This window comes from Vulpes vulpes, chromosome 7 (assembly GCF_048418805.1).
Source record: "Vulpes vulpes isolate BD-2025 chromosome 7, VulVul3, whole genome shotgun sequence".
Classification (NCBI taxonomy): domain Eukaryota; kingdom Metazoa; phylum Chordata; class Mammalia; order Carnivora; family Canidae; genus Vulpes; species Vulpes vulpes.
The window spans coordinates 71,911,369-71,924,469 of NC_132786.1; the positions used below are offsets into that span (position 1 = coordinate 71,911,369).

The 13,101-nt window shown below is 38.7% G+C and overlaps 1 protein-coding gene across 4 annotated transcripts in view; it reads left to right on the forward strand.

Moving 5' to 3' along the window:
- TMEM209 (transmembrane protein 209) overlaps positions 1 to 7,603 on the forward strand; it is a 29,960-nt gene extending 22,357 nt beyond the window's left edge. For all 4 annotated transcript variants that reach the window (XM_026010829.2, XM_026010830.2, XM_072764068.1 and 1 more), the window contains exons 12-15: positions 259 to 373; positions 466 to 563; positions 1,597 to 1,670; positions 6,307 to 7,603. In XM_026010829.2, coding sequence (XP_025866614.1) covers positions 259 to 373; positions 466 to 563; positions 1,597 to 1,670; positions 6,307 to 6,361 — 342 coding nt within the window. In that variant the 3' untranslated portion in view covers positions 6,362 to 7,603. The remainder of the gene's footprint in view (positions 1 to 258; positions 374 to 465; positions 564 to 1,596; positions 1,671 to 6,306) is intronic.
- Positions 7,604 to 13,101: the final 5,498 nt, after the last annotated feature.

Consider the following 13,101-nt stretch of genomic DNA (forward strand, 5'->3'; position numbering starts at 1 on the left):
ATGTGTATTTCTCTCTCTTTTTTTTTTTTGTTATATATATGAGTATGAGTGATTCACTTAACAGAAAACTGGGAATGTCTTGCTTTTTTTTTCTCTTTGCATTTTTTGGTTTCATCTTAGAAATGTAGCCACTTGAAAGCATTTTTTGCTAGTTCTCTCTTTAGGGAAAAATTTAAAAATTGGAGTCATTATAGACAAAGGCTTAAAGCCATGATAGATTTTCATGCTGATTTTGAAAAATTGTTTCCTCATCTTCAGATCATCATGCATGTATTTTGCACCTACCTCGATTCCAGATTACCTCCACATCCTAAGTACCCTGATGGAAAAACATTTACTTCTCAGCACTTTGTTCAGACACCAAATAAACCAGGTATAAACTTCCTAAAGAATGAATTGAGATTTTCACATGAGATATGTCTAGAGGTTGGCTTGTTTTTTTAATGTAGCATACTTTTTTTACAGATGTGACAAATGAGAATGTTTTTTGCATTTATCAAAGTGCTATCAACCCTCCCCATTATGAGCTAATCTACCAGCGTCATGTCTACAATCTTCCAAAGGTATTTCTAAATTTAGAAATTGCTATTACAGAATGGCACGGATGACTTGCTTTGATAATATTATTAAAATTAGAATCCCTTGTTTATGGAACAACTAAACTTTTTAAATTAGGGAAAATGTTTCTTGAATATCTCATTTTTTTAACTATAAAGGTAATATATGCTTAATTTAGAAAAGTATGAAGAAAAAGAAGAAAGATCACTTATTATTCCATTACTTAAAGGCAGCTATTGTTAACATTTTTGGTGTATTGCCTTTGGTAAATTTCTTTTTGGTCTTTCTTTGTGCTGCTTTGTGGGTTGAAAACATTTCTGTAATTTTATTTCCTTTTAAAATTAATTACCTTAAATTAATTACCTTAAAAAACCATAATTTTCCATTTCATTAAAAACCTATAGAAACACTTTTTTAATAGCTGTAAAAAACTTTATCATAAGATTGTAACATAATTTATTCAATCATTTCTCTATTGTTCGACACTTTGAATGTTTTAATTCTTCATTATCATAAACACTGCTGAGTATTCATTTTTATGGATATAGCTATCTCCATTTTGTGTAATTTCTTAGCTTAAAGTCCAAAAGTAGAATTCTAGGTTACAGAATATTTCCAAGGTTTTTAAAAATATATTATCAAAATACTTTATATAAAAGATTATCGTACTAGTGTACATTTGTATTCAGGTATTTTACTCTTGACTGCAAACATCAGTTCTGCTGATGACCTTTGCACTTCCTGTTGTTATCAGCTTTTTTACTAAGAAATTTTACACTGTCTAAATTTTGTTGTCCATCAAATTCCTTGAAGAGAATATTAGTTTCCCTTTTTTTCAAGTTTAATATTTCAACTTTGTAAATGTTAATATTTTGGGCTATTGAAGTTTCTGTCCAAGTCCATGCAAATGAAAATCTGAATTACACGGAATTCTGAGTTAGTAGAATGTGAATCGATAGGATCTGTTTCTTTTTGTTTGGTTTGCATAATGTTTTATTTGGCTTGGTTTAAATTTTGCATCTCTTGTCTTTGTTCCAGGGCCGAAATAATATGTTTCATACATTGTTAATGTTCCTTTACATCATAAAGACCAAAGAGTCAGGAATGCTTGGGTAGGTATTGATGCTTTAAAAACACAAGTACTTAATTTATTTACTGTTTTTCTTCCTATGTTAAGATTCTGCAGAAGGCAGCATCATATACTGTAAGGACTGTTGACTGAACAAGAGATCTGGCTTCTGGTGCAAACTCAGCTCTGTCACTAAACAGTCTGTTCACTTGGGCAAGTCTGTTTGTTCCTCACTGACCTCCATTTCCCTATTGTTGAGAAGGCCATTGGACCACATCATTGGCTTTACAGTTGAGTCCCTCAGAGAAACAGCTCTGAGATCTATAAAATGTAAAGGCTCCTGCCACTTTAAAATGTAAAAGCAAAACAAAAGCCATGCCATATTAGACACAAAGTCTTCTATAAAATGTTTTATATTTCCAAAGAGATTGAGTCAGCACTCTTTCCATATAAGTGGGATAGAAAAATGGTCAGTTGAAATTGTTCATTACTTTGTTATTCTAAATTTGTCATAATGCAGCTCACATGCTATTATAAATTCAAAATTATTGGATGGTCATTTTGGTGATTCAAAATTTTAGTGTATCAAATAATATTTTGAAGAAAGTGGACTGCAGTTCAAGCTGGGGAAACCTGGTAATGCAAACTCTGGGAGTCTAAAAACCTGAGGTTAAGAAAATGTGAGGGGAAAGGCATGGAGTGGAAAACATCTGGGTTCTACTCCAGTTCTTAGGTTATGTATGTGGCTTGCGTTTGTGGCTGACATCATATAAGTTTATTGGACAGCATTGCTCTAGAGAAAGCCAAGTTCCTGTCCTTAAACATATTAGATGCAAAGATTTTTGAAAGACATAAGCAGTCATTTATAAACAAATATAACATCTTTTAGCTTCTTTTATCATATATATATATATTTTTAAATTTATTTATGATAGTCACACACACACACACACACACACACACACACACACACACACACAGAGAGAGAGGCAGAGACACAGGCAGAGGGATAAGCAGGCTCCATGCACCGGGAGCCCGATGTGGGACTCGATCCTGGGTCTCCAGGATCGCGCTCTGGGCCAAAGGCAGGCACTAAACCGCTGCGCCACCCAGGGATCCCTCATATATTTTTTAATGTAAGAAATATTAAGTAGGAGACTCACTTCTGTGAAACATCTAAACTAACCTGGTTTTTTCCTTATTTTTTTAATTACAAAATTAATGCATGCTCAGTATACCAATACTTAAATGATATAGCAGTATATAAGTTAAAAATTGAGAATTCTCCTCTGGTCAGCCTCTCAATACCACTCCCTATAAGTACCCAATGTTAGCAGTTGTATGTTTATATGCTACTTTCTGGGAATAAGTCGATTTTGGTTTTTATTTTTCATTTTGTTTAAAAAGTGTATTGTGAGGATGCCTGGGTGGCTCAGTCAGTTAAGCATCTGCCTTCAGCTCAAGTCATGATCTTAGGGCCATGGGATTGAGTCCCACATCTGGCTCCCTGTGCAGTGGGGAGCCTGTTTCTTCCTCTGCCTGCCTCTTCCCCTGCTTGTGCTCTCACTCTCTCACTCGCTGACAAATAAATAAATAAAATATTTTTATTTTTTATTTCTTTTATAAATAAAATATTTTTTAAATGTATTATGCCTAAACATAATACTCTGTGCCCTGCTTTTTGTTTGTTTTAATTTAACTTAATTTCTTTTATATATATATATATATTTTTTTTTTTTATTAGAGTTCAATTAATTTAACTTAATTTTTTAAATGATTTTATTTATTTGACAGAGAGCATGTGAGAAAGAGAGCAGGGAGGTGGGCAGAGGGAAAAGCAAACTCTGCTGAGCAGGGAGCCAGACATGGGGCTCAATCCCAGAACCCTGGAATCATGACCTGGCCAAAGACACTTAACTGACTGAGCCACCCAGGCATCCCTGTGCCCTGCTCTTTAACCTCACAATAGGTCTTAGACATTCTTCCATTTAGCAAATACAGATTTTCTTTTTCCTAAACTTTCCATCTGTATTCAGTTATAAATATGTGCATACATAAGTATTTGAAATATGGAATAAATATATTGTTTTATAAAATATATATATATTGTTTTATAATTTTATTCTTCACCTGTTTTCTGAAAGGCTATTTTGAAGTGAAGAATTAATTTAGAAATATTTTAAATTAGCAACAAATGTTGGGTTTTAATTGAATTTTCTCTTTTCCTGTAGATCCAAATTGACATTTTGATGCATAAATGATTTATGATAGCACAAAGTTTGTGTTGAGTGCCATATACAGTTTGTCATTTGCATAAAAGTGGAAAAACTTCAAAAGTACTTTGTTGGGTGGGGGGGGTTGCCTGGTTGGCTCAGTCAGTAGAGTGTGCAACTCTTGATCTCAGGGTTCTGAGTTCAAGCCCCATGTTGGGCATAGAGTTTACTTAAAATAGAATAAGATAAAAGTGCTTAATGGGGGGACTCCTCGGTGGCTCAGTAAGTTAAGTGTCTGACTCTTGGTTTCTGCCCAGTTCATGATCTCATGGGTGTAGGATCGTGCCCCACATCTCATAGGGCTCTGTGCTCAACGGGGAGTCTGATCAAAGATTCTTTCCCTGTGCACCCCTCCCTGCTCACTCACTCTCTCTCTCAAATCTTTTTTTTTTTTTTAATTTTAATTTATTTATGATAGTCACACAGAGAGAGAGAGAGAGAGGCAGAGACATAGGCAGAGGGAGAAGCAGGCTCCATGCACCGGGAGCCCGACGTGGGATTCGATCCCGGGTCTCCAGGATTGCGCCCTGGGGCAAAGGCAGGCGCTAAACCGCTGTGCCACCCAGGGATCCCTCAAATCTTTTTTTAAAAAGTTACTGAGATAGTAACTTACTCGGAGGCCAAAAGAACTAATACAGTTTTTGAAGTACTTATCTTCTCTTAATGAGCAACTTACATGTGGTAAAGAAACATTTTAAACTAAAACTAATATGTTTTATTTATTTGAGATTTTTTTCCTGAACCAAGGGGAAAAAAGCTTTGAAATTAACTTTTTAAATATGATCGATTAATCTTTGTAATACATTCTAAAACAATCAAATGGTTAAAAACTATCCTGTAACTTAAAGGAAATAAGCAAGTGGCTCAAATATAGTCCATTTGGAATCGTGCCCATAAAGTAGCAGATTGTTCCAAATACATTATCAATTCAATGCCAGATATTTGTGCAGTTACTGGAATGAGATGAATGTTTTACTTCCAAAAGGGGGGGAAAATCTAGACAGAATTGACTGCACAATAATTGAAGTGTTCTGTTCAGCAAATAAACCATAAATAAAACTTAAAGGTAAATGACAGACTGAGATACAGTATTATAGTTGCAACACATACAGCAAATCCAAGCTAATATCCATCATATATAAAGAGCATATATAAATTCATTAGAAAAGAAAATATTAAAAAATGGTCATAGACTGAAAGACTTTCACAGAAGAGTATTGTGTAAATGGTTGATAAACACAAAAAAATGCTTAGCCTCATACACAAAGAAGCCAAAATTTAAACAAGATTTCTATCAAATTGAGATTTAACATTTGCAGGTTGTTTTTTTTTTTTTTTTTTTTAAGACTTTATTCTATTTTTAAAGTACTCTCTACACCCAATGTGGGGCTCAAACTCAACCCTGAGATCAAGAGTCACACATTCCACCGATTGAGCCAGCCAGGTACCCCAATCATATGCAGTTTGGGTGAAGAAGTTCCTTGAAGAAATGGGAAAAAATAGTTAATATAGATATTACCTTTTTTTGAAAGGCCTTTTTGTGATAGATAGATAATATTTTAAGTTTTTTATCAAAATTGACAACTACTTATAATTTTAAAAGTTCTGTAGTGCTGTACATTCATGACAGAAGTAAGCAAATCCAATGTTCTGCAAGCCCAATGAAGGCAACCACTTGCAACTCACTTAGACTTGTCTTCTAGTACTGCTCATATAAGAGGCTTCTAGTACTGTTCCATGTAAGAGGCATGTAGCTCTTTTGATTCTTCAGGTAGAGACATTGGAGATTCATTTCTTACTTTGTTAGATGAGTAATTTAGCTTATAGTGCTCTCTTCCCTTTGTACTTTGAACATGATATAGTAGTCTGGAGTAAAAGTAAATCTTTCTTTTTGTTACATACAGTAGGGTTTAGTTTGCACTGTGTCAGTAATCCCCACATACAAATTCACCAAAGCATCCAGAGTAGTAAATTCCTAATTCCAGTTGAATAGATAACATTCTCTAATTAGAGGCCTAGCATCCTTATATCCTCTATTTTAAAATTTTAATTGATACTTTTACTTTAATCTTGCTAAAATTACTGAGTTAACTCTATCTGGTGTATTAGTAATTGAGATCCACTGAAAAATTAATTTTTCATATCCAGTTAGTCCATTTGTTCTAAATTTGGGTTTTAAGCACAGTTAAGAAAGCATTTACTATTTATTTACTAGGGTTCACCTGATATACCATAGGTAGCATAACTCATTACAGACTAGCATTAAATGTCATAGATTAAATAATGTGTTCCTTGTCAAGACTCTTGTTTTCATTATTTGAAAAAAGACCTTAAATGCTTGGCAATCAGTTCCATTAAAACCTTTTTCTTTTTTTTTTTTCCCTCTCTTTCTCTCTCTCTTTATAGGAGAGTTAATCTTGGTCTGTCTGGTGTGAATATTTTGTGGATTTTTGGCGAGTAGTGGGTCATGTAATTCCAAACATTTGGACTTTTATTTGACTGAACCAGAAGAAGTTGAATCTAACCATCTCTGAGTCACTGGCTTTTTTGAAATAAGATACATATGTGTGTTACAGACTCTTTAGATTTAACGAAAAATTAGCTATTCAGAAACTTCCTTGTAAAAGTATGTCCTGTATCTTCTACACCACAAGACACTACTTTTACTTTTTTTTATTACCTTGTAGATTTTTCAGTTGCCTATAAAACTGCAACCCTTCAGATATTTGTTGGTCCAAATCAGTGCAATTTCCCTGCATTGAGAAATTTGAGTCCTTTTTTCATTGTAACCTACAAATGAGAACCATCCAACTGATTTTTCCCTGCAGAAATTGTTTTTTTGGTTGCACTCTTTGGTGTAAACACTTAAAAAGAAAAGAGGAAATTGCTAATTCAGCTGTTTTATCTCTGTACTTAACCACTGTTGTACTAGTCAGCCCAAGGCCCATATTTAAAGAAAGGAGGTAAACTTCTAAGTAACGCATTAGTCCTTATGTATTTTTAAGTATTACTGAAAGAGGTTTGACAGCATTTTAAAAAAGTCAACTCTTGAATGTAACTGATAGAGTTAAACTATTGGGGCCTTAGGTTAAAAGGCTGAAGACATCGAGAAATGGCTGCTTTGGTTTTAATAACTCAGTTTGACTGTTCCATATTATTGTATTATTTTAAGAGTTCTCTAAGATCGTACAATATCTGTTTAAATTTTTTAGATGTGTTCAGAATATCTGGAGAGTAAGAAGTGACTAAGTTTGTAAGTTTTGCTTGAGTATTTTCTTATATATCTCAATATAGTATCTCTAAAGCTGGTTAGCAATTGCATTTGTTTTCTGGTTTGACATATTAGAGACTGTTTCTATCACATTATGTAAACCTGAAAACAACTAAAACCAGCATCTTCTGAGTAACTGCCTGTTGGTCCTGTATATGCAGCCTATTTTTAATCATTTGTAGATTCTGTTCTTCAAACAGTTCCTGTTTTTTAAGTCTTACATCCAAAGGAAAGGAAGTTTCTTTTAACTAGTTTTCGTGTGTGTTAAATGTTTGCTATGATATTTTAGAAGAAAATATCAATTAAACATGTTAAATATAAGAATATGTTAAAATCTATTTCAAAAGTTATTGAAGGTGTCATGTAGTAACAATTGTTATGCTGTTAAACTATTTGGTTGCATATTCTTTATTAAAAGGAATGAGAAGAAAATTTTATTTTTTTATTTATTTATTTTTTTTTTTTTGAGAAGAAAATTTTAAATAACACAAAAGACAAAAAGGTTTTTTCTTTATAGGACAAGACAGCTTTTAGTCCAAAAATTCAAAGCTACAATATTTTTATTTTGTAAGTGACTGTCAAGAAGATACCATATATGGGAAATCTACATGTGAAAAGCCTAGAGATCCACACTAAAAAAAAAAGCTGTTTTGTTTGCATACTGAGTCTAGTGTGGTTACTATGATCTGGGTAGCTTTCCTCTATTGACTAGTCTTCACAAATGTTTGAGCCAACTTATACATTAGTGTTAGTCTTTATTCAAAATACTTTTTTTTAAAAAAAAAGAAGATTTTATTTTTTCATGAGCAACAGAGAGAGAGAGAGAGAGAGGCAGAGACACAGGCAGAGTGAGAAGCAGGCTCCATGCAGGGAAAATTATTGAGTCCATGCAGGACTCAGTCCTGGGACTCCAGGATCATGTCCCGGCCAAAGGCAGATGCTCAACCACTAGCCACCCAAGTGTCCCTATTCAAAATACTTTGATGAATTAGTTAGAATTCCCACTTCAGTAAGACAGTGCACTGCATATATGGGAATTTTTTTTTTTTGGTCTTTGTGTTAAAATGAGTAAATACCTACTTTTCTCTAATTAAATGTTATTTATAGGATATTTTTCACAAGTTTTTTTTTTCGTCGCTTGACTCATTCTTGTGGGATCAAATCCACCAGTCTTTTAGATTATGTTCACTGTATCATTTATCTTTTCTTTCCTCTATGAATATCAGCCTTTTCTTCAGCCAAATTTGTTTTAGGAGCATATCGAGGTGTTTATAATTTAGTTTCCGCTGAGACATAAAAATACTATATTGCTCGGCTTCCTCAAACTGCTGATATATGGGAACACTTTACACTGATATTTCAATGGTGAAGATGTGCAGCATATGAGTGGCACTTCTAAACTCAACTTTGGAATATAAATCCTTTAATTGTGGGCATTCCTCAAAGGTCAGTCTTGGTCCTCTGTTTCACTGTCTCTGCTTTTCCTTAGAGATCTCATTCGCTCTACAACTTCATTTAACACCTCTGTGCATGCATTTGATGCCCAAATCCATCAGCCACCATAACGCCTCGCCTGAACTCTGGTAGCATTATCTCCTTTGACCTGTCAGACATTTCCACTTGGATGTCCTGCAGACTCTCTGTGGCTGGAACTGAATTCACATCTGCTGAAACCAGCTCGCTCCTCTAACCTCTCTTTTTCAGTTCATTGTACTGCCAGTTGCCTGCTTCAAACTCTGGTATCATCTTTGATTCCTTGAGCTCCCTGGGTCCCCAATCCAATCAGGCTGCAAACCTCATCCATTCTTCCTTAACAATGTCCCTTGCAGCTGTCCCTTTCTGTTTGTGCTGCCTCTGTGCTCATTTACACCCTTATCAACTCACACAGGACTACTACAACAGCCTGATTAATCTCACAGCTTCCTAATCGTTGCCGTGCTTCCAGACTTTCCCATTCATCCTGCACATTCTCTTCAAATTCATCTTCCTAAAACACCTGTTTGATCATTTCATTCCCCTGATCAATTCCTTAGCCTGACATTTAAAACCCCCCACAATCTGGCCCCAGGCTAGCCTCATCCTCCCAGATCCTTGGCACCAGCCCGAGCAGGCTGCTTTTGCTGGCCTCTGCATGCTTCCTCCTGCTTATCCTGAGCGCTCTCCGGGGAGCCCCCTCCCCCTCTACAGTCTGCCCCTGCCCTGAGACTTCACTCTGATTAAACCTGCTATTTTTTGGAGCCAGTCCTGACCACTCCAGCTGGCAGTCATTTCTCCCCCAGGGTGATTGGATCCGTGCCCCTTTTCTGGCACTCAGCAGCCATGGCAACAGACCCAGGAGTGACTTTTAGTCTAACAATGTGGCCTCCTATCTTTTCTCATTCTCCCGAAGAACTTACTTTTTTACTAGTCTAAGCTGTCCTGCTGATCAGGAGGACTTGACGGTGGCTAAAACTACTTTTTGGGAAAGGAGGAGGAAGCCCCAGGACTAGATAGCAGCAGGGCAGTCTGAGCAGGGTGTCAGGAAAATGACAGCTGGTTCCCTGCCCTCTTGGGGGGGTCTTCCTCAGTGAGCTCGGGCAAGGCTGCTGCGCTTAGTGGCACAGTGTCCCAAATGTCACAGGGCCCACTGCGAGGGGCTCCGGGTCCACCCATTCCCCAGGTGGCTTCAACCTCAGCTGCCCCTGACTCTGGGCAGCAACAGAAGGCTGGGCTCGAGGGGTGCCTGGGTGGCTCGAGGGATGCCTGGGTGGCTCAGGGCGTGATTCGGAAGTCCCGGAATCCAGTCCCACATCAGGCTCCTAGCAGGGAACCTGCTTCTCCCCCTACCTATGTCTCTGCATCTCTCTCTGTATCTCTCATGAATAAATAAATAAATAAAATCTTAAAAAAAAAAAAAAAAAAAGACTGGACTAAAGAAAGCTTTGGAGAAGGATCTGGGGGGTGGGGCTTCCCACTTAAAATGAGAGGAGTTTACACAACCAGCACCGGTGCTTCTTGGGCCCTGGTGACATTGCCACATCTCCCTGGGTATGCCAGTGGCTTTCTGCTGAGTCTAGAGGGTTGTTAGGTATTAGTTCCAAACCACATATCGATTAGGATCCCTAGAAGGTCATCAGGAATTCCATTTCCACACAGACTGAGCTTAACTGACCAGGGGAACAGGTTGTGGATTCTTATGGTTAGGAAGAAGAATCTAGGGATCCCTGGGTGGCACAGGGGTTTGGCGCCTGCCTTTGGCCCAGGGCACGATCCTGGAGACCCGGGATCGAATCCCATGTCGGGCTCCTGGTGCATGGAGCCTGCTTCTCCCTCTACCTATGTCTCTGCCTCTCTCTCTCTGTGACTATCATAAATAAATAAAAAAATTAAAAGAAGAAGAATCTAGTACGGCAGAATATGTACAGAGAACAGGCTGGCGTGTACACAGGAACCCGTCCGCCCAGGGACATTTCACCATGGAGCCCCATGTGGACAATCCCAGGCACTGCTGTGGGTGCTGTAATTTAAATTTAAATTTAAAACTGTAGTTAAATCCTTTAATGCCTCCAGAGCAAAATGAATATTCCAAAGTCAGTCTGGCTGAAGGAGCCACTAGCTTGAATGGGCTGAGCTCTGTCACTAACTAGGGCAGGGCAATTACCTTTTCCACTGATTCTGATTCAGAGATCACTGAGAAGCTAAAAGGAAAAAAAAATGAGTGACAGTGGTTTTGGATAAGGGAAAAAAAATGGCTTTAAAAGGCCTCCAAATAGGGGCACCTGGGTGGTGCAGTCAGGTGTCCCACTCTTGGTTTCAGCTTGAGTTGTGATCTCTGGGTGATGAGATTAAGTCCTGCGTGGGGCTCCTCACTCTGTGGAGTCCACTTGAAATTCTCTCTGCCCCCCCACTAGTACTCACTCGCACGCACATGTGTGTGTACTCTCCTCTCTAAATCTTTTTTTTTTTTTTTTAAGTCTCAACGATTGCACATTAGTATAAAAGTAGGAAATGGCCCTTCTGGCATTGTCAAGCAACTTTCTCATTCATGGACCACGAGATCCTCACAGCCTTGACCTGCCCCTCACCTACCTGGATCTGCTTCCTGCTCCCGCCCTCCTTCCCCCACCCCAGATTTGGCCATTCCCCAGCATAGACAGTGCTGCCCTTGTGCCCTTGAAGGCTGGGCTTTCTGGTCTACCAAGAAAACACTCTCCTTCCTTTCCCATTTCTAAACTAGAAGGAAAAAATAACAGCCCTGAATCAGACTCTGCTTTCATGACCTGCATCCCATAGGAGGAAAGTCAGAAGGTGGTGATCTGCTCTGTTGGGGGCACAACTTGTTTTTTCAGGAGCAGCGGCCAGGCATGATTCTTCAAACACATGGTGTGTAGACTGGAATCAGGCAGCTCTGTGATAGTTTTGGCCCAGACTACAGGCATTAGCTTACTGAGCTCCAGCTCCATAGAAAGGCCCCCTTGTGTTCCTAATGAGGAGGGGTATCATCCCCTGGACAGCCTGAGGGGCAGAGCAGCCATCCACCTAACTCGGGAACGTGAGACTTGGCAGAAGCAAGTCTGATTTTAGATCGTCAGCCCCCAAACCTGGGAGCTGGAAAAGGTGGCTTCCATCTCAAGTTAGTTAACTACTCTTAAAGGTAAATTCAGCACAATGCTATGGTTCCAGTTAAATGTTCTGTATGAGTTTTTTAAAGTCTTTTTTAAGCCATCTTGAAAATTCCTGGAGCTAACTACCTTAAAGTTGTGGTTAAACTTCACTTAGATCAAGTGCCTTGGATAGAACTTGAGGCTAAAGTCCACATCCTAGAATTATGGATTCTCTTAAGTGAGACACTACATTCCTTCCATGTAGCCAGAGAAGGTATCTCTCATTAAAACTACTGTATTTCTGAGTAAGTTGCTAGTATTTCCTACCTCAGAACTCGGTTTCCCCACACATAGCTCCTCCCCACTCACTTGCCCCCAGTAGTTTCTGTTGGTGAGCGATCTGCAGCTCTTGCTAGCTTGCCCTCCTGACCCTGCCCTGGTAGGTATGACAGTGGGGCAGTGCCAAGGACACAAGGAACTCTTCTAAATGATGGAGCTTCTCTTAGACTGAGCCTTCCTTCAGGTCCTGGAGGGCAGGTGCATGTGGGATGCTCAGGAAATATTTGCTGGATCAACAATTAGATTAAGTAGACAGAATCTACTTGAAAAGCAGTCCTTTTCTTGTTTCGGACTGGGATTTTCAAAGTGTTTTCCATGCTGGAGACCATAGAGAGCTTTCTGGCCAGTAAGTGTAGCCAAAAAGAAAAGAAGCCAGGACCTAACTTGTAGAAAGGAAGGCTAGAGGGCCTGTTGTACACTTCCATGCATTCCTCTTTGTTGGGCTCTATGGAAATGGATTCAACGGTAAAGAGTATGTATACGGCCAGGAGGTGGGCTGCGGAGGGGGCCATCTAGATGCACACCTGCCAGTAGTTTCTTAGTTGGGTGCAAAATTGGTGGCATTTAACAAGCTGGAGCTGTATTGGGGTAGATGCGAGGTGTGAGGACTGGGAACGCTGTGATTGGTTTAAGTATGTGTCTAATTGGACACATGATGTGTTTTCTGAGCCGCTGCTTTGAAATGTGCTTTCTCTGATGAGGAAACCAAGCTCTAGCCTCAGTCTGTCCCGCAGTGGGATCCTGTGCCCCCTGGCCACACTCCACTGCCAAACTCCTCCACTGCGGGTGGCACTACAAATTGGTACAACCCTTTCAGAACACAACATGGGGCTGTGCTCAGTCACTCCTGCTGTGTAACAAAGCATCCCCGAACAAAAATAATCACTTAGTATCTCTCTCCTGGGGGGCTTGGAAGACTGAATCATCTCAAGGCTTGTTCATTCACTTGGCTAGTAGGGGTTGATGCTGACTGTTGCCTGGGAGCCGAATGGAATATGAACAGAAGGC